At 41.0% G+C, this 21,561-nt stretch overlaps 1 protein-coding gene across 8 annotated transcripts in view; it reads left to right on the top strand.

Annotated features, from left to right (window-relative positions):
* Positions 1–14,134, top strand: part of ABCA9 (ATP binding cassette subfamily A member 9) — a 79,054-nt gene extending 64,920 nt beyond the window's left edge. For 3 of the 8 annotated variants that reach the window (XM_059147857.1, XM_059147856.1, XM_059147858.1), the window contains 12 exons: positions 81–172; positions 1,446–1,563; positions 2,137–2,254; positions 2,946–3,037; positions 5,553–5,713; positions 6,115–6,190; positions 6,262–6,356; positions 7,233–7,352; positions 7,556–7,696; positions 8,555–8,634; positions 11,628–11,683; positions 11,813–14,134. In XM_059147857.1, coding sequence (XP_059003840.1) covers positions 81–172; positions 1,446–1,563; positions 2,137–2,254; positions 2,946–3,037; positions 5,553–5,713; positions 6,115–6,190; positions 6,262–6,356; positions 7,233–7,352; positions 7,556–7,696; positions 8,555–8,634; positions 11,628–11,683; positions 11,813–11,911 — 1,248 coding nt within the window. In that variant the 3' untranslated portion in view covers positions 11,912–14,134. Of the gene's footprint in view, positions 1–80; positions 173–1,445; positions 1,564–2,136; positions 2,255–2,945; positions 3,038–5,552; positions 5,714–6,114; positions 6,191–6,261; positions 6,357–7,232; positions 7,353–7,555; positions 7,697–8,554; positions 8,635–9,351; positions 9,462–11,627; positions 11,684–11,812 lie in introns of those variants that run through there. The other 5 variants (XR_009347865.1, XR_009347866.1, XR_009347867.1 and 2 more) reach the window with 5 other exon arrangements.
* Positions 14,135–21,561: the final 7,427 nt, after the last annotated feature.

Raw genomic sequence — 21,561 nt, forward strand, 5'->3', positions numbered from 1 at the left:
ACTCCTTAAATAAATTCCAGTATTGAACTTTTTGTTTTTTATGGTGATTTCTAACACTGATTCTTTTTTTCTCCCCTTAGCCTTACCTTCATTTTTGCATTTTTGTTTTTGTTCTCTGGTGTCTGGAAGTGAACTTTAGAAAGAAATCAATGAGAAAAGATCCCGTGTTCAGGTAGAGAAAATTCAAATATGATTTCATGTTTTATTTTAATACTCATTGTTTAAAAATATTTTAAAATGCTTAAGCTAATTAAGTAAAAATTACTGCACAGGATTTTTTTTTAGGAATTGTGTGGTGTACAAAATTATTCTAATTCATGATACTTTAATGAGCTTACAATCTAGGGAGGGAAACCACATTAACACACATGAGACACTGAAAAATTAAGGAATACCATAATTTCACTGACATACTAAAAGAAAGTTCTATATGAAAGATAAAATCTTTAAAATAATGGGTAAATATAGATAAACAATTGGTAAGTGTAGCCAGTCCAGGAAGGTAGAAAAAAGCAGAAGTTGATATAAATGCCACCTTGCTGTAGATTTGAGAAGACAGCTGGAAAGAACTTAAAGGTTCGTACTGGAAGATAATGAAAAATTAAATTAAAGCTAAATTTTGGAGGGTTTTGGAGTACAGAAGCATAGGGAAGACTTTGCAAATTACATAATGGGAATTCATTTTTCAGGGTTATAGTTTGGGTAAGAAAAGCTACACATTACAAAACCAAATTACATAATGGGAAATCAAGACAGCTATGTTTTGGAAACCTCATCTAACTCACAAAATATGAATCCAGTTCAAGTGTAAAGTAGGTAGTAGGGCAGGAGCATGACAAGGTGACAGCCGTATTTTAGGAAATCGGCAGACATCAGCCATTTGCGATGGCAGGAAGGAGGGAGATGAGCCTCAGCAGTAATCAGTGGTAGGGGTGAGGAAGGAAAGAACTGGGTGGATCCAGTCCAGAAGGAGTGATTCTAAACATATCTCTAAGAAGTGACAGTGCTCCCTTGCTGGTGATAACGTGTCCTGGATTTTTCTGGGATGCCTCTCAAATTCCAAATGTTTCAATCCACAGGTCTCTCAAAGTCCTCAGAATTCCAAAATACCTGTGCCAAAATTACGGTTCCTAGATGCCTTTCTCACACAACTGTGCCCCCAAATCGTTTGCCAGAGAGTATGTCCTGTTTTATTTATTTTTTAAAGAAGTCACAACAGACGAAGAAAAGTAAAACTAGGGAAAAAGCAAGGGTAGCAGCATTTGACTTGTTGATGGAAACCAGACTCTTTGCAAGGCAGATGGCGCAGAGCCGAAAAATGGGAGTTACATTGTTCTCAGAGTGAATGTAATTACATAATTGAGAGCAGTCTACAGCAAGCTCATTATTTTTGCTGCAAGTTTTTCAACTGGAGACCAGTTATTCTCACACTGTTTTGATTTTAGAATTTCCCCAAGAAGCAGTGGCATTTTCCCAAACCCAGAAGAACCCGAAGGAGAGGATGAAGATGTTCAGATAGAAAGAAGGAGAACCACAAATGCTAGGACCATCGCAGACTTTGAGGTAGAACGATGAACAACGTTCATCTGAATATTTTTGAAAAACACTTTGCGGTTCTTCTGTCCTTACAGAGTTCATTCCTTGACTTTGCTGAATATGCAGTGTCCCCAGAGATAGGGGAACAATGGAATACACACCCATACCCACAGGCAGAGACTTCTTAATTCCTTTTTCAGGGTTGTAGTTTGGGTAAGAAAAGCTACACATTACAAAACCTAAGGAAGTAAGACTTTGTGAGTTTCATGGACTGAGTAAAGCTTATTGCAAGATGAGAGAGTCCATCTGAGATGTATGTATGTGTGCGTGTGTGAATGTGTCTGAACAGTCCTTTTTGGTGGATGTCTCTGTTCCTGTTTTCTGAGAAAGGTCAAGCATAGATCACACAATACGATACAAATGTTATTTCCCTGCAGGAATATAGATTGGGAGAGTTCACTCGAACATGGCAGTTTCTGGGGAAAGAACTTGTCTGAGTCATGATTCTGTACAGGGGAAAATGTGGTTGTAGGGAATGTGGAGCATTCACTCATTTCAAGGTAAGAATAAAGCCCCACCATTATTTTTTCGTCTCTACAGAAACCCGTCATCATTGCTAGCTGTCTGCGGAAGGAATATACAGGCAAGAAGAAAGACTGCTTCACTAAGAGGAAGAAAAAAGTGGCCATAAGAAATGTCTCTTTCTGTGTTAAAAAAGGTTGGAGACACTAGATTTAATGTTTAAACCTATCTTGACCTCCTGAGACGAGGTCTTTGGGAGGGAATAATAGTATCTGAATCGGGGCCATCTGTTGATAATCATGAAAGGCAGCCTGTCACCCACGGGCAGAACCCTCCTGCTTAAAAGCCTTGGTTATGATAACATTGTTTTCTCTTGGTCTGAGAAGACAGTTCTGTCTGTTCTGTTGAAATAGGCAAACAAACAAAAAAAGAACTGAAAAAAAAAAAAAAAGAAGGCCGTCTTTCTGTTAAAAAGGATGCTGTAGCTTTCAAAGGAGTATCGTTAATTTCACAACAGGAATGCACTCGAGAGGAACTCATTGGGGCACACCAGTGCAGTCTCTATTCTAAAGAACACATTTTGGGGAAGTGTCCATTAAATGCGACAGACTTGAGATCAAAATTTGTTTCCGTTCCAGCATCTTAGTGGCTGTGTGACGATGGGTACATTATGTATCCTCCTTCTCCCTCAGCTTCTTTGCCTATAGAATGAAGCCAGTAACAACCCCTATTTGTGCGTATGTGTGTGTGTGTGAAGAACAGATGAGTTAATACATCGGTGCACTCGACAGAGAGCCTGACACATCACGAGTCCTCCAGGAGTATTTGCCTCTATGTTTATTGTAATTATTAGACGTTATAATTCTAAGCATACCTGTTTCTTTCAGGTGAAGTTATAGGACTCTTAGGACACAGTGGAGCTGGCAAAAGTACAACTATTAAGATGATAACTGGGGATACAAATCCAACCGCAGGACAGGTCAGTAAACCACACAGAAATAGGGTCCTTCATGCTGCCTTGAACAAGCTCTAACCTGTGAACGTTGATGATAGTCTCAAAAATACACAAATGATCCTTTCTGATGAATCCATTGAGTTAGGCATAGAATGAGAGGATGAGTTAAAAACTTCTCACCTTAATTCCAAAACGAGTCGGTGCCGAAAAGCATGCTGTTGTTACTGACACCATATGTTCCATTGGATGAAAATTAGTGACATTAAAAGGAAATGTTTTGGTAAAGCTGAATACTAGCTTTATTCTGGTCAGGGATCTTTGGGGTTTTTTACTTTTTATTTTTTGACTTATGGATCCTGAGAATTTGTTGAATTAAATTGCAAAGATCTGGGATTTATTCAGAAAAGAGAGATCATAGATTGGTGGGGGAGAGAGAAAAAAAAGATTGTCTAAATTCCCAATCAAAAACCAGAATGGTGGGGCGCCTGGGTGGTTCAGTGGGTTGAGCCGCTGCCTTCGGCTCAGGTCATGATCTCAGGGTCCTGGGATCGAGTCCCATATCGGGCTCTCTGCTCAGCCGGGAGCCTGCTTCTCTCTCTCTCTCTCTCTCTCTCTCTCTCTCTCTCTTTCTCTGCCTGCCTCTCCGTCTACTTATGATCTCTCTCTCTGTCAAATAAATAAATAAAATCTTAAAAAAAAAAAAAAACTAGAATGGTATGTGAATGGCGCTTGGCGGTACATCTAGACCAAGTGGGATAAAATGATGGACAGACGTCCTCAGGGACCACAACACTGAGGAGGAGCTGCTGCTAACGTTTGACGGAAGGTTGAGGGCAGAGGGAGTGGCCATGAAGAGAGATTTTCTAGCAGTGTGGATTGCAACAGAGGTTTCCAAATTGTCTCTCCTCACATAGCAGACAGAACGGCCCATAAAAGAGGCCACTGAGATCATGTCACTCTCCTGCTTATCATCCTTCAGTTAGAATTGATCCAAAACCTTTAGCATGGCCAAAAAAAGGCCCTGGGAGATCTGGGCTCTGCTCACTTCTTGCTGACTTTGGCCTTTGGTCATTGTCCTTCTGTAGCACCTTCCATTGGCTACAGTGTTTCTCCTTCGGCTTTGCACTTAGTTACTCCTTCTTGTCACTTTGAAATTTACCTCCCCAAAAGGACTTTCCCTGATTCTACTCATGGCAACCTTGGATCCTCCTTTCTTATTATTTATCCCATTTATTGCCTCGAAAGCATTAAGCAAGGGCTATAATTCATCCCCATATGGATCTAGTTGCTTTTTTTTTTTTTTAAGATTTTTTATTTATTTATTTGAGAGAGAGACAGTGAGAGAGAGAACATGAGCGAGGAGAAGGTCAGAGAGAGAAGCAGACTCCCCGCAGAGCTGGGAGCCCGATGTGGGACTCGATCCCAGGACTCCGGGATCATGACCTGAGCCGAAGACAGTCGTCCAACCAACTGAGCCACCCAGGCGTCCGGATCTAGTTGCTTTTATTTTCCATTTCTCTCTCTAGAGTGAACGCTCTGTGAGCCCACATTAACTAGTTCTTTTCTCCACTGTATTTGGAAAAGACAGCATAGCGTTGAGGTCAAAGGCTTGGAGTCTGAAGGCAGAGTCCAGCTTTAACCCCCAGATTTACCTTGGGTGACCTTCTGCACTTTTTTAAACTCTAAATCAGTTTCTAAAAGTGATACTTGAGTCATATAGGGTTTTTCTAAGGATAAAGTAATTCAAAACACACAAACTGCTTAGATCCTAGCACATAGTAAACACTGGTACACATCACTTATTTATATTATCGTAAAGCATTGTGATTGGCTCATAAAAATAATAAATGCTATTTATTAGTATTTATTGGTTTTATGTGCCAGACTAGTGACAAGGACCTTTCATTTATTATCTTAGTTCAGGATTTCTTAAGCTTGGTGCTGGTAACATTTTGGGGTAGCCGTTTTTTGCATGTGTGGAGGACTGTCCCATGTGGCATGCCTGGCCTCTCGCCGTGTGATCCCAGCAGCAACCAATGTACCAACCACAAACATCTCCAAACATTACCAAATGTCCTCTGGGAGGAAGATCGCCCCTGATTGAGAAGCGCTGCCATTTTTAATGCTCACAATAAACTTGTGCAACAGACCCTATAATTATAACTCATTTAACATTGGGGAGATAGAACCTTCAATGAGTGTCTACTCCTTTGAACATTGAGATCAGCGAGGGAAGTCAAACATCGAAAACCCAGTAAGCCACCCTGAAGCCAACCAGGGTAACGGACTTGGAAACAAACCCTATAGAGGTATAAGACAATGTGGAATAGCTTCCTTTTGATTTATTGAGGTTTATGTTTTGTTTTGTTTTGTTTGTTTTTTACCATCTTTCTTCTACAGTTAAGTGATCACTGATTTACATTTGTACTCTTGGCAGCCATGCGTGTAAGATGAGAACATCACTGAATTTTGCACTCATGTGCCCATACACATGTATACACAATTTTGGACTGAATGCGAAAATGAACTTTCTGTACAGGTGATTTTGAAAGGGAGCAGTGAAGGGGATTCCCTCGGGTTCCTGGGATACTGTCCTCAGGAGAACGTGCTCTGGCCCAACCTGTCAGTGAGGGAACATCTGGAGGTCTTCGCCGCCATCAAAGGGTTGGAGAAAGGGGACGCCACAGTCAGCATCATACGGTACATGGCGGGAGACACACACGTTCTCCACTGGGGGAATATGATAGAAATAACATTCACAGAGAATTAAGAAAGGGAGATTCTAACTGATGACGCCACACCTGTGGGAAAAGACTTAGCTATCAAGAAGCCTGTTGTATTTTCACATGTTAAAACTAGAGAGAACAATTTTATTGATTATTCTTAATATGGAATATTAGTCCATATTAGTCATTGAAAAATATGAACTTGACCACTATAAAAAGCTCCTAAGGCATCCTAGGTGGTTTCAGTTGTATGATCATTCAGGATACTCTTTTTAAAACGTCTCTAATGTACTGTTTGTTCTGATTTGCCCATCCCCCACACACATTCCCCTTAGTGTGTGGTTAATGTGGATGGACCCACTGTGTCTCCTCCAGGTTGGCGGATGCACTCAAGCTGCAGGACCAGCTGAAGCAGCCTGTGAAGGCTTTATCCGAGGGAATAAAGAGGAAGGTAAGAGGGGGGCTCAGCATCACTCTGTGTACCCCAGGTCGGTGCCAGACTTGCTGTCCCTCTCGTTGCAGCTCTGCTTCGCACTGAGCATCCTGGGAAACCCATCGGTGGTGCTTCTGGATGAGCCCTCCACCGGCATGGACCCCGAGGGGCAGCTGCAAATGTGGTGAGGGGACGTCATGAGTCATCCCAAGGGAACTTGTGAGCCCTATAACAACTGATCTTCAAAATTGTGGTTTATGCAATATTCAGGGGGGAGAACTCTGATGCCCCTATCACAGTCAATTTTTATTAGGAAGAAAAGGATAATTCTAACACCATAATCCTCTTAAAAATCTTGTTTTCATGATAGATCTTTGGGAGATGCATGGCCCATTTTTATACTCAACCATGTCAATTTATTATTCAGTTTTAATTTCTTTTTTGTTTTAAAGATTTTATTTATTTGACAGACAGAGATCACAAGTAGGCAGAGAGGCAGTTGGTGGGGGGGGGGGGCAGGGTCCCTGCTGAGCAGAGAGCCTGATGCAGGGCTTGATCCCAGGACCCTGAGATCACGACCTGAGCCGAAAGCAGAGGCTTAACCCACTGAGCCACCCAGGCGCCCCCAGTTTCAATTTCTACAGCATCACCTGATACACAGTTCTTAGGAGGAAAAAAAATCTCAAATTCTTAGGACTATACAGAAATCTGCGGTTTTGTACTTTAGGGCTTAATCCGATTTTTTATCATGCTTTTAAATAAGTGTTCCTCATTATCTTTCTCCCTACTGCTCTCTCAAACATATTCTTGGAACTCAGCATTATTCTAAATGAACTCTTACGCAATATCATCTTCTACCTTCAGTACCAGGCATGTTCTGAATTAGATACTCTACCCAATAGTCTGGGTATTTACATGACATTCTCCCTCCAAAAATCATTTCTTTGTCTAAGTCAAATTCACTAGTTGTTTCCTCTGTGCCTGTGAAAGGTGTTTCAAAGTCTTCTCATCTTATCTTGAGCATTCCCAGCAGCTAACATTGTCCCTGACCTCGCTTTAGGCAGGCAATCCGGGCCACCTTTAGGAACATGGAGAGGGGTGCCCTCTTGACCACCCACTGCATGGCAGAGGCTGAGGCCGTGTGTGACCGCGTGGCCATCATGGTGTCTGGAAGGCTGAGGTGGGTGCCTATTCGAACCCACCCTTGGCCCCCCCGAGGGCCCTGAGCAAAGACGTTGCATTGCACAGGGTTATCGCTGGCAGGGGCTGGGGTGACTGGCTACTCCCGCTCGGCACGGCCCTGGCCTCCTGGGGCTGAGAGTCCACGGCAATCCCTCTGTCTTCTCCTTCTCTTCCTTGACTTCATCCTCGTCTTACCTCCAGGTGTATTGGTTCCATACAACACCTGAAAAGCAAATTTGGGAAAAATTATCTGCTCGAGTTGAAGGTGAAGAACCCCGCCCAGGTGGAGCCCCTCCACTGTGAAATTCTGAGACTTTTCCCCCAGGCTGCTCGGCAGGAAAGGTAAGGACAGGTGTTGGCTTGTTTCATCTTTTTGTTTTTCTATTATGGCGAAGAGAAATAAAAGCTTTACTTGATCATTCTTTCGTTGCTGTTATTGCTAACTTTACGATAATTGTGACTGAATTCATTAATTAGAGACTACCTCTAATTAATTAATTGTGATTTTATTTATTGATTAATTATTAAAGAAAGGCCGCATTCAAAGGGAATTTCCTTCCACAGGAGGGAAATAGTACTGATTGGGAACTGATTGTTGTAAGGGAATTCAGATTCCTGGTGGCTCTATCATGTGCCAGGACCTAAGGCATGCATGGACCTGGGTCATCCGGATCCTTTCTAGAGGGTAAAAACATCCCCCATTAAATGTGACCACTTGTCTAAAGTCGAGACCCAGTGCCAGGCATCAGTAAAAGCTCAGTGAGCGGTGGTTCTTAGCATTATTATTATTATTATTTGTAATGGCACTTGAGGTTATTTCAATCATGCCAAATCCTAGCAGTGAAGCCAAGAGCTGATTTTAGTTCTTTGTACTTAAATGCTATTCTCTTCTCTCAAAGGAAGAAGGATGATAAGTAATCCTGCCCCTTCCCTTCTTGGGGTACTGCTCGTCTCCTCTGTCTCCCATTCCTCCTGAGAGTAAAAGGGAGCCTTACTGTGAGAGTCTCCTCTTGCTTCTGCTTGAGTCAAGTGACTTCTTGTTGATTAAAGAACATTCCCACTACCACAGTGTCCATGGGTCTGTAGACTCGTACATTGAAACAAATTGTTGGTGACATCGTTGCTGCTTTTTAGACATGCACCCGTCCAGGGTTGTCTTCTTGTAAGGTGGGACTCAGTCTCCCTCTCCTTTCTTCACAGGTACTCCTCCCTGATGGTCTATAAGTTGCCTGTCAAGGACGTGTGTCCTTTATCGCAAGCTTTCTTCAAATTAGAGATAGGTAAGAGTGACGGTGGAAAATAGGACTCCAGAATACTGAGAAATTCAAATCTTGCATAAAACCAGTGTAAGAGGTACATGGGCATGAAATTACGCTGTTACACCAGAAATAAATTATTAAGACTTTCAATCCATGGTTCTCAACCACGAGTGATTTGGTAGTGTCTGTGGCTATCTTTGGTTGTCACAAGTGGGGTTGAAGTTGGGGAGTTCAAATGGTATCTTGTGGGTCAAGGCCAGGGGTGATGCTAAACATCCCACAGTGTACACAGGTCAGCTCCCTCCTGCAGCAAAGAAGGATCAGACCAGATTGTCATTAGTGCCAAGGTTGAGAAGTTGGGACCTAATTGAATGAGACTCTAGAAGGAAGAGATCTTTGGCATTTGGAGCTGATTCATTAAAAAAAAAAAAAGGCATTTGTTTTTGTCTGTATGTACTCTTTGATAGTGTATGTACATTTGTTTTTGTCTGTATGTACATTTGTTTTTGTCTGTATGTACTCTTTGATAGTGTTGAATGTTGATTAGGCGGTTCATGTCTGTTGAAGTGGGCTAACCCATCTCTAGAGTCTTGGATTGTGATCTTTGTATACTGCATTGATGTATCAGTATACAAAGCTCTGATTTTGCCTATCACACCAGTGTATAGAATCTGATAAAAAGCTGAACCCCCCATCCTTCTCTCTCTCTCTCTCTCTCTTTTTTTTTTTTTTTTTAAGTAGGCTCCACACACAGAGTGGAGCCCAACATAGGAGTTGAACTTAGCACTCTGAGATCAAGACATAGGCTGAAATCAAGAGTCCAACCCTCCACCAGCTGAGCCACCCAGGTGCCCTCTCCCCCTCTTCTTGATCTGTGCTTTCTTACTTGTCAGTCTTTAGAAGCCCTAGACATTCTAGTTCTTAGAGAAGTGCTTCTCCTTGATACAAGGTTACGATTGCCCCAGATAGCTTTTCTTTTTTACTTTCTCCTCCTGCTGGTCACCTTTGCTCTAGGGTCCATGTAACCATTTTCCACGGTCGTCATTCTGGCCTAGTGACCAATTTTGTAACAACTTTCACCATCGTGGCCTAATGACCAATTTTGCATCATTCCCGTGGGAAGGATTCCCACAACCGTTTCAGATCAACATGAAGTGTTTTATGACCAATTAGGAGCAGGGGGGGAGATATTCCAGAAAGGGCTGTGTCTCTAGAGTACAGGAGTCCTTTCTTCAGAGCCTTCTAACATTTCTGCTTTTAAACATGTTCCCTCCCACCTCAGATTCCTTCTGCTGGGTTTCATTTGCTAAAACTAAAGTTCTGCTTAGGAGATGGTGGGGGGAACCCTAACTTTTTATCACAGTTGTCTACTCCACTGTGTGGTAGAAATGTAAGTTAGCATTTTTTTTTTCCCCTCCAGATGTTAGGTGAGACACAGTTATCTTCTCAGCTGAAGCACAGCTGAATGAGGTAGGCCCCATAGTGTGGGAGCACAGTACATGCCCCTGACAATTCCTGTGTCCTGCTATATTGGCTCATTCTCCTGTAGCATCAGATCACTTTGGGGGTATTGCAAACTGCAACAGAACTCCACCCTCATGAGCCCATTCCAGGTCAACATTGCTTAATGCTTGGAGACTTGAAAGTAGGGAGATGGGTGGGTTGGATTTCTCTCCTTCTTATCTTATTCCCTCCTCTGCTCATCTGCTGATATTTTGAGCCTCTTTGGTGCAGAGTGTAAGGGGAAAGAAGATGAGATAGTATGACAGCAAAGCTTGATTTGCTCATTAGAGCTGGACTATGGCATGAGGTCTTCTGTGCAGAGAGGAGTTCCTTGAAGATTCCCTCTCCCCTCCTATCTGGAATTTCTGACGAAAGCTTCTACTCTGAGGTGGGAGATGCCTTCTCCTCCTGGTCTCTTGGTCTCTTGCAGCCCCAGGGCCACTTCTTGGAATTCTCTTCCCTTTCCAAGAGATCTCTTAGAGGACCTCCCATTGGATGCAGAGGCTTGGCCTCTCCAAACTCTGAAAGTACAGGGCCATCACTGTACACAATTGTTGATATGTTCCCAGACTTGAGGCAAGGACCCAATCCCATGTTCCCAGGTTGCAGACCAATCCCACCGCATCCTCTGTCCACTGAGAGGAGAAAGGAAATGCCACAGCAATGTGACAACTGCCCACAAGAAACCTTTGCTTTCTAGTCTCACCTCTCAGTTCATTATTTTTTTCATCTTATGCATCTGCATGTTTGGGGGATGTTATTCACAATCCACACTGTTAACAGACGGTCAAACTAGGATAATTTGGCAACTTTTGGTTTAGGCAGGGACCATTTGCCAAGGGACAAGGCACTGTGTGATGTCCCCGGGCTAGACACAGCAGAAGTGTTGACGTTCTCAGGTCTAAAGGGACTAAGAAAGGAAGCGGTGGCTAGAACCCAGGAGTAGAATCATGTAGAATTTGTGATCTTGTGAGAAGCAGTGACTTTCGGTCAAGGGTCAAAGTTGAGGAGGGAGTGAAGGAGTAATGGCTTTGACCTCCCCCCTCTCTCCTCTCTCCCTTCTAATGAGCCACCACTGGTGGAAACCACCAGAAAGAACCTCTTAAGTCAGCCAGTGGAGCAAAGAGCAGAGTAGAGAGGTTGAAGGCAGATATCGAGGTATGGTAGCATCCTAGAGCAGATAGAAGAGGGAACGTCTCTCCACTCAGCCTGTATAGGTGGTCTGGGACCTCACACCTTGTTTTCCAGTCTGGGGTGCCCCTGCCCAAACTCTAAGATAATGAGAGAGTATTTCCATCCTGTTGCAAGACCACAGGGTGAATTTGCCTTTCCATATTTAGCATATGTGCTGCCTAAGCGAGCACATATCTCAGACAGATCTAGTTCGAGAGTATTTATTACCTTATCTTGCATATTTAAAATCTATTGATATGTAGATTTTGTGCATAACTTGGTAAAACTCTCCAAATTAAAAATAGATGAACTCCTAATGTCTGTCCGTCCTTCTGCAGTTAAGCAGAGCTTCGACCTGGAGGAGTACAGCCTCTCCCAGTCCACCCTGGAGCAGGTGGGTCGGTGTGAGTGACTCTGTTTCATCCGGGCACTATAAAGGGACACCGTGTACATACGCCTTGCACTCACTCAGAGCGACAGAAGGCAGTGTCACCTCTCTCTCTCCATTTCTTGTCCATCTCAGGTTTTCCTGGAGCTCTCCAAGGAGCAGGAGCTGGATGACTTTGATGAAGAACTTGACTCTTCGGTGAAGTGGAAACTCCTCCCACAGGAAGACCCTTGAAGTCCCAATTACCCTATTTTTAAAAAAATCTTAGGCCTCTTTTTAAATATAATATTTTATATCATTAATATATCTGATCTCAAATAGGATACAAAATGCTTTTGGAATTCATGTCACCATTTTTCTCAATAACATGACGTCTATCAGGACTAAGGAGAAAAATCAGTGAGAACAGTCTTGAAACGGACCATGGGGGCCTCTGTGCCAACAACTAAACCCCACATGTCAGAGGGAAGTAAATTAAAAATGCATTTGTTACAAAATGTTTGGGTTTCTCAAGATGATACAGAGATTTGCTTTATTTTTATTTGATATTTGAACATCAAAATATTGAATATTTTCTTATCCTTTTGAATGAAGTAAGGACAAAGTAAGACCTAATCTTGATGTAGGGGGCAGAGAGCCAGTGATTACAGAATAACATGGTATTTGCTCTTTTGTTTTTTAGTTTTTATTTAAATTCCAATTAGTTAACATACAGTGTAATATTAACTTCAGCTGTACAATACGGTGACACAGCGCTTTCGAACAACATGCGCCGCTCATCCCCACAAGTATTTGCTTTCTGTAATTCAGAGTTTGTTTTGTTCTTTTTTTCAGCTTATTCATAATACATGGATTTTCCTTTTCTGTCATTTTTCACATTTTATATTGTATAGTCTATGTTCTGTCTGTTGTGACTATCAAGGAATTTGAAAACCTGTTAAAATAAGTAATTTCAGTAAGAATTTGAATAATCAAGTTGATGGAAGTTTAAAAATGACGTATCTCACAATTTTGAAACATACTTATGATTTGATAGGTTTTCTTATGATGTAAGGGTATATAGCAGATCTTAATTTCTCATGTTTATGTGTCTTATGACTTCTTTAAAATCTGTGCAATATACTTGTATATTCTTATTTAGGTAAGTTTTTTTGTTGTTGTTCTTGCTACTGTTGTTGTTGTTAGCTCTTATGGACTGAATTGAGTTCTCCCAAAATTCATAGGTTAAAGCCCCAAAGTCCAGTGTGGTTGTATTTGGAGATAGGGCCTTTAATGAGTCAGAAGTTCAGTGAGGTCAGAAGATTAGGGCCTTAATCCAATAGCACTGGTATCTTTATAAAAAGGGAACGAGATCCCCTATCTCTGTGCACTCACAGGGTAAAGATCCCATGAGAACACAGCGAGCTGGCTACCCACAAGCCAGGAAGAGAGACATCACCAGAAACCAAGTTTTCTGACACCTGGCCTGGGAGTCACTATTGGGAGATGAGTTGTCTGCAGAGCTCCAGGACCATGCAGGACCGAGTCATGAAACACAGAGCTATGCAGAGTGCAACACAAAACCAAAAAAATGAAACCCCTACAACACACTGTGGTTTTGAGCTGCTGAGGTTACGGAAACAGTGGGGTTGTTTGTTACAACAGACAGTCAATGTTACATTAACTAACTCAGATCATGCCAGGAAATGGGTGGGGACAAAACCCTGGAGTATTTCTTGATGGAATTGCCAATGATTATTCTAAGCAGCCTGTTCCCAGTCCTTGCCTGAATCTACTCTAAAAGCATGACCCTTCCTTCACTTTCAACCCATTTCTGCCACACCATCCTCAAAGTATAGGCAAACAACAGTAACTTCCAACCCAAGACGGGATGCCTCTGGGTGAGTCTACCCTTCTTTGTATTGTGAAAATCCAAGAAGGGATGACCTGAGATATACAAAGTTATACTGAGTGAATGTTTGGAGTATTTGAAGTCGAAAGTAAGAATAAGTTATTCCAATGGATTATTAAATGAAAACATCACAGCTATTATGAATAAGTAATTTTAATGAGTGGATTTATTTTTTTCATCCTAGCTGTGCTTTTCTCAACAACGGCACTGTTAATGTTTTGTGCCAGATAATTCTTTGTTGGGGGAGGGAGAAAGGAGAGGCTATCCTGTGTATTGTAGAATATTCAATGGCAATTCTGATCTGTACCCAGTAGCAATCGCCACCTGAGTGTGACAATCAAAACGTCTCCAGATATTGTCTAAATCAAATTATACGTCCTTAAATCGACTGCTTGGTAATTTTATGATCTTGGAGCAAAGTAAAAAATGAATTAAAGACAGTGGGTCTTGTTCCTTTGGAGGTATTGGCATGTTGCGTTAAATACTCTGGACTAAACTATAAAAAGTGTTCATTTTGAAGAAATCTGAAAACTTGCAATAAAAATGGCCAATAATACATTTTAAAATTTGCAGGTGCTGGAGTAACTTCTGTTTGAAGTTTATGTCTCCTTGAACTCTTTAAAGGGAGCACAAGCTTCAGGAACGTGTTACACGAGGGTCTGTGAATGATCTCCGTGAGGGAAAATGAAGAACCATGCAAACTGTTGGGTCCCAAAGCAGTGGAACCTCTGAAAAAGCAAATGTGGCAAAGAGCATTGAAAGCTAAATGAGGCAGGTTTTTTCCAGGCGCCTGGAAAAAATATATATTAATGATAATAGAAAGATTATTAGAAGTCTCAGTATGTGACTGGCTCAATTGGTTAAGAATCTGACTCTTGATTTTGGTTCAGGTCATGGTCTCAAGGTCATGAGATTGAGTCCCACATCAATTTCCACACTCTGTGTGGAGTCTGCTTGAGATTCTCTCTCTCCTTCTCCCTCTGCCCTTCCCCCCACTCATATGCTCTCCCCCACCCCAAAATAAATAAATCGTCAAAAAAAATAAAGTGTGGAAAGAATATACAAAGGAATTCATAATACGAATAGAAAGCCTGAAAATGAGAGGGAAACAGAAAAAACAAATCCATGAAGAAGGAAAGAACTTAAGTAAATGGTGCTGTGACAGCTTGATAAATATAAAAGAAAAAGATAGATCCCCACCTTGTGCCTCACACACACACACACACACACACACACACACAAATATGCAAGTGGATTCAAGAGAAAATGTGACAAATGAAACTACAGAATGGTTGGAAGGAAATATAGAAGAATATATTTTGACTTCCAGAAAGGAAAGTTGTTCCTAAAACAGGACACACAGAGACACACAATCATAGAGTAAAAATTATAATGTTCAATCACAACCAAATTAAAACTTCAGTACAACAAAAGAGATGATAAACAAAATTAAGATTAAGAAAGTTGAAGAGCTGGAAAATGTGTAAAGAAAATGTGTAAAGAAGTTGTCTGAAACAAAAAAGAAAACAGATTATCCAGAATAAAGATCTCCTAAAAATACATTCATTTTTTTCTTTATTTATTTTTAAAGATTGTATTTATTCATTCAAGAAAAAGAGGACACAAGTGGAGGGAGTGGCAGGCAAAGGGAGAAGGAGAAGCAGGGAACCCAGTGCAGGACTCGATCCCAGGACCCTGAGATCATGACCTGAGCCAAAGACAGATGCTTAACCGACTGAGCCACCCAAGTGCCACCAAAATATGTTAGTTTTAAAAGTCAAATAGGAAGGTGGGCAGATGATACAAAAGGAGAACTCACAAAAGAAGAAAGCTGACTGAGAAGATACTTGACTTCTTTGGAAAGCAAGGGAAGAGAGCCTCAGAGAGCAACGAAATACTGTATATTCATATCAGATGGGCAGAGAGAATGGCAATACTCAGCATTGCAGTGGATATAAGAAAATAAGTTCTCATAGTTCAGATGGGAAAAGAGAGAACATTGGGGATGTGGACACACACACACACACACACACACATTCATACCCAGCAATTCTACAACTTCTCTTCTATGTCCTTCCCCTAGACATATTCTCACATGCATTAAGGGTTTGTGTTATTCTAAGTGTAATCCTTACATTGATTGTCAAGAGGCACAGAAGCCTCCCAACTCAAAATTCTGGTAAGTTTTCTTTTTTGCCACTGCAGTATTTTCAAACAAAGTGAGGATTATGCTTTCATCACAAGGAAAAGAGAATCTGCGAATTTCCCCACGTCAATGTAGTATCAACAAAATAACCTCGGAGAATCAACAAAATACCACTTAAATTGTGTTAGATAAATCAGTTTCTGAAGATTGGTACTTATCAGTGTATTAACATGACTAAACATTATGGAGAATCTGTTAGATTGCAACTGTATTAATATGTATTTATGGGAACAAGAGACATGAACTTTTTTTTTGAGAGACAGAGAACATGTGAGTGGGGGGAGGGGCAGAGGGAGAAGGACAGAGAGAATCTCAAGCAGACTCCACACAGAGTGTGGAGCCCAACGTGGGGCTCAAGCTCATGACCCAATCCATGACCTGAACCAAAATCAAGAGTCAGATTCTTAACCAACTGAGCCAGTCACATACTGAGACTTCTTATAATCTTTCTATTATCATTTATATATATATATATTTTTTCCACATGAGCTTTTAGGGTTGTTAGGACATAACAGAAGCAGTAGAAGCAAATCCATTAGGATATTAATGGGAGACACACAACCAAGTGCAGGACAGGTAGGTAGATGAGATGAATAATATGCAATCTAAAATACAAGGATAAAGTCAATTTGAAGATCTAACTGGCTTTATGAGGCAACTGATGATTTGGACATCATCTCATCTAGGAAGAAGAGAGACATTCTTCTCCCCTCTGTTGATAGCATCCGTGGTCACTGTGATGCTTCTTTCTTTTCTTCCACCTGAGTATCCCAACCTTCTGACCCGTGTGGTCATTCACAGTGTGCTCCAGATCAGCACGGAGGCTGCTGTTGGCCCCGGGACATGTGGTGGCACATTTCCAATCCACTAGGCTCCCATCAGGACCCTAACTGTGCCTCCCAGACTATTTTGTTGAACCAGAAGGATTTTCGTTTCTATTAGGGGTAAGCTTTAATGGCTTTGGGGGTGGGGGGAAGAGGCTATCTGTTGCTTAGACAACCAGAGCTGTTTTCCCTCTAACTTCCTGAAGTTTGCCCTTTGCACATATTTCTTCTTCTCACAGCTTCCTATTGTTTTGCTGACTCTAATAAGGCACTGGCTCATGTGGAGGGAAGGAAAACTTCTAAGGACCTCTCCTCCCTTAAATAGAGGTCTCATAAGGTAGACAACATGCAAACATAACACACTTTCTTTTCCACCTGAGCCTAAGCAAACACATTTGTGCATTAGCTCCAAGAAGGGCTCTGTCCACCTCTCCACTTCAGATTTGCCTGTATATTCTCTTGTACCCTAAGGTGATGCTGTAAACCATCCAGACTGAAAATAGATGAACTCCTAATACATGGCCGTCCTTCTGCAGTTAAATAGAAATTCAGCCAGAGGAGTACAGCCTCTTGCCACCCAGCCTAGAGCAGATGGGTCAGTGTGAGTGATTTTATATCATCCGTGGACTATCAATGTACAAAGCACGCATAGACTTTCCACTCACTTGGAACTACAGGAAGCAGGGTGACATCCCTCTCTCTATTCCTTGCCCCCCTTTCCTGGAGAGGTTTTCTTGGCCCTCTCCAAGGAGCAAGAACTGGATGATTTTGCTGAGGAACTTTATCCCTCAGGCAAGTGCACACTTCCACAGGAAGAGCCTTGTAACCCCAAATACTCTTTTGGGTTTCTACAAAAGAAATATAGTGCCATAACTTACTAAAAATGTTTTAGAATGACAAAGTTGTAATATTATAATCGTAATGTTAAACATTTCCTGAGAAACACAACATGGTTCTTCCTGTGATGGAGAGGAGGAGCAAGGGCTGGGCAGTTGCAGCCACCGTGTGAACAGAGGCACTGAGTCATGGTTTCTGTGTCTCTGTGGGTCATGTCTAGTTACCTTTTCGTTAACTCAACATTATGTGTAAAATTCATCTACATGGCCATGAATCACTTTTATTTATTGTTGTGTGGTATTGCATTGTACAAATCTACCATAATTTATTTATCTATTCAAGCTATTAGGAATAAACCTGCTGCAAACATCCTTTCATAGGTCTTTTGGTGGAAATAAGCATTCATTTCTGTGTATCGATGCCTTGTGTCCACTTGCTGATCATAGAACAGGCACTTACTTATCCACAGTAGATACTACTAAACAGTCATGAAAAGTAATCATACAAATTCACATGAATCATATCAATACTATGTGAGAATTCTGAGCCTCCCACATTGTTGTTTACTGTTTAAAATGGGCATTATGGTGGGTGTACATGAGTATCTTACTACGATTTTAATTTACATTGCATTGATGACTAATGATGTTAGGTATCTTTTCACATATATTGGCCATTTGAAAAATTTTTTGTATTGACATCTCTTGTCCATAAAAAAAAAAAAAAATCAAGTTGTATGACTTTTGTTTATTGACTTGTGCAGATCTACAGTGGATGTACACATGTTCTCTTATTTTGTGGTTTTTAGTTTCATTCTCATGACACTTCCTTCTAATGAACAGAATTTCATTTATGGCTAGTTCTGCCTTAAAAATACTTTGTTTTTCCCAATGTCATGAAAACATTCCTCTGAATAAGGCTCAATTTTTCCTGATTACAACTTTTATTTCATTTTTTTTCTATTTTGGCACTGCAAAGACCTCCAATACAATACTGAAAACACCCCACTGATCATGGACATCCTTCTTTTTCCTACTCACAGAGGCAAGACATCCCATACTTCTTCCATGAAGAGTACTATTAGCTGTGTTTTTTTAAAAAATCCTTTATCATGTTGAAGAATTCCCCCTCTTTTCTTAGTCTGTTGGTAGTTTTTATCATGAACAGGTATAGATTTTGCAAAATAATTTTTTTCTTCTGGTACAGTAATCATTAATTACCGGTAGTTAATATGATTAATTAAATCAGTAGATTTTTGAATACTGACCAGACTTTCATTCTTGAGCCAGTTGATGGTCAATTAGGCCACAACTATCTGGATTTGATTTGACAACATTTGCTTAGGATTTTGTATCTGTGCTTTCTAGACATACTGGTCTTAATTTTCATCTCTTAAATACCCTTGCTTGATGTTGGTATTAAAGTAGTGCTGACCTCTTAAAACACATTGAGAATTTTCGTGGATCACACAAGATCCAATGTCTGAAGGAACTCTCAGACTCCTCGTGTGAGTTTTTAAAGGTAAAGGATATGCTAGACCAGAGAAAAATGTCAGCAAGCAGTGGGCTCTGAGAATAGTGCCCTAGGCTTCTTTTTAGTCACATGGAATGTGCTTCTTTGACTTAAGATCTACCAGGATATGTGTAAGAAATTCGACATCAGGGAAGTCTGGGGAAAAGTTTATATCAAGATCGTCTATACCTCACCGTTCATGATCCCAACCTATCTTTAGGAGTTGGGCCAAGAGACCCTCTCCTTCCTGTCACTCAGGTCCATAATTCTGGCCTTTGTCTCCCACTATTTCAATTGACACTGGTTTGGAATTGACTGAAGAGTCCTCTTTTGTGTGATCATCAAATATTTCAAAGTCACTGAGGTTAGCATAAATGGTGCACATCTGCCATGGCCCTGTCTCAGCTCTAAGTGTGGGTGGAACATCTGGATCATCTAATCTCTAGCTTTCCATTCCAATTTTAGTAATTACTCTATCTGTATCTTCCATTTTTATGTAACCTTCTACACAGCCAACATGACTTAATTATTCCAAGGTTTTTTTGTTTGTTTTTTTTCTCACATTTTTATTTGATTTTCTTTCTTCCAAATGATGGACATTTCCTCCCCATTATTCAGGCACATTTGTGGTAGCTGGGTGAGGAGGTCTATAACTACTTCCTTCCCCCCAGCTTATTCCCCCAGACAAAAAGGTCTTTGAGGGACCAAATGGTGGGAATCCCTTTTATGACAGCATCCCACATGAACTGAGGTAAAGACAAAATAAAAAGAAATTGAAGACTCACCAGTTAACCACGTCACCAGTTAGTTACCCGGTTGGCTTGCATTCCCAACATTTCAGCAGCCTCAGAAGGCATATCCCACTTCATATCTGGGGTTGCACAATTCCTGCCTCATTGTACTTTATACAACCTCCACCTTTACCGTACTTACCCACAATCCCCAAAGTGGGGATTGGGAATTTGTCCCTTGATACAAATTCCTACAAAAGCTGGTGTCACCTGACGGTCTGAGTAAGACTGAGCATTCCCTTCCACTTGGGTGTATCTGGTGCAAGAAAAAGAGTTCTTTGATATTCGTGTGTAAAATCTTCACACTTCAATGGATGTTCAAGAGGAAGGAAGCTCCATAAGCTTCCTCACAAAGCAGCCTAACCCTTTGCCATCTCCCCATGTTTAGGTAGTCTTGATTCTCCCCCATTGTTACCTATATCATCTTCTTGGTGGTCATTGGTTGAACCATACCCCCATCAAAACAGTTTTCCCCAAACTCCTTTATGATGATATGTCCCTCCCTTACAGACTGAATCAGCAGCCATAAGTCAGCAGTTCCAGTGGCCTCAGGCTGTTTCTTAGCTACTTTCATTCTTGGTGAAAGATCCCAAAGCAGCCAAGGAACCCTTTTCTTGGCTGACCTTGGCTTGAATTTCTTTGACAATGTACTTTTCACTCATCTTTGGTCATCGATATACCCAACCCCAAAACCCCAGATAAGCTTTTCCTGGTATTCAGGACTGCGATAATTTTGCAACTTCACCCCAGAGATGGCCACGAAACCCAGGTGGCATCAGTGGTTCTAGAACACCTTCTCCTTCAATAACCTATTCCCATTTGTCTCTCTCCCAAACAAAGCTACAGCCATTATTAAAATTGTGGCGCCAAGGATATTGTTAAAAATCTTGTACACATGGACAATTCCATAAATGTAGAGGCAGATAATTGAAAGAATGCACAAGACTCTTTGGGTGTATTTCTGTAAGGTTCAAGAGGGGAAACAGAGGGCAGGGAAAATATCTGAGGCCTGAGAGAATTCCAGAAGTAAATCTTCACCATCCTTTCTCAGTCACACGGGTTACTCTTTGTATTTTAATTATCAGCCACCAAAATAAGTGTAAGGAATATTGGCTTCAGGAAAGCCCAGGGAGAAGTCTATAGGAGCATGTTTATCCCCTATAAATGGATATATCCCCTATAAATGGATAAAGTGATTTATCCAAACCAAGCTGTGTAATTGGTTAGATTTAAAGATGTAAACTATCATCTCAACATCTCCATACAATGAAGACAGGATAGCCCCAGGTGCTGGCAAGGGCCATTCACATTTTAAGCAAATTACTAGCTGGCCCTTCTAGTCTTCTCTTGTCCAAGAGGTCCAAGAGTCAGTAACCAACTTCCAACGTCCCTGGAGAAAACATGAAGCCATCCAGTCTAGCAGTAAGGTAAGTCTTGACATATGTATTCCTTTTATTTTTTGAAAAGTTTCTGCAAGAGTATACCAGTTCTTCCTTAAGTATTTAGAAACATTTTCCATCTAGACCTGGATATTTCACTCCTCCCCTCCAAGGAAATGTTTGTGGTGATGAATTCAATGACTTAAATTGATATAGAATTATATATTTTTTATGCCAAAGATACAGATTTTTTTTATTGCTTTTTGTGTTACTTTCTGTAGGGTGCATTTTTAAGAATTTCTCATTTAATCTGAATTTTCTTTTTTGTTTTTAATAAGGCTATTTAATTTTTTATTTTTTATAAACATATATTTTTATCCCCAGGGGTACAGGTCTTTGAATCACCAGGTTTACACACTTCACAGCACTCACCTAAGATACAGT

The sequence above is a fragment of the Mustela lutreola genome, chromosome 15, assembly GCF_030435805.1.
Source record: "Mustela lutreola isolate mMusLut2 chromosome 15, mMusLut2.pri, whole genome shotgun sequence".
Classification (NCBI taxonomy): Eukaryota; Metazoa; Chordata; class Mammalia; order Carnivora; family Mustelidae; genus Mustela; species Mustela lutreola.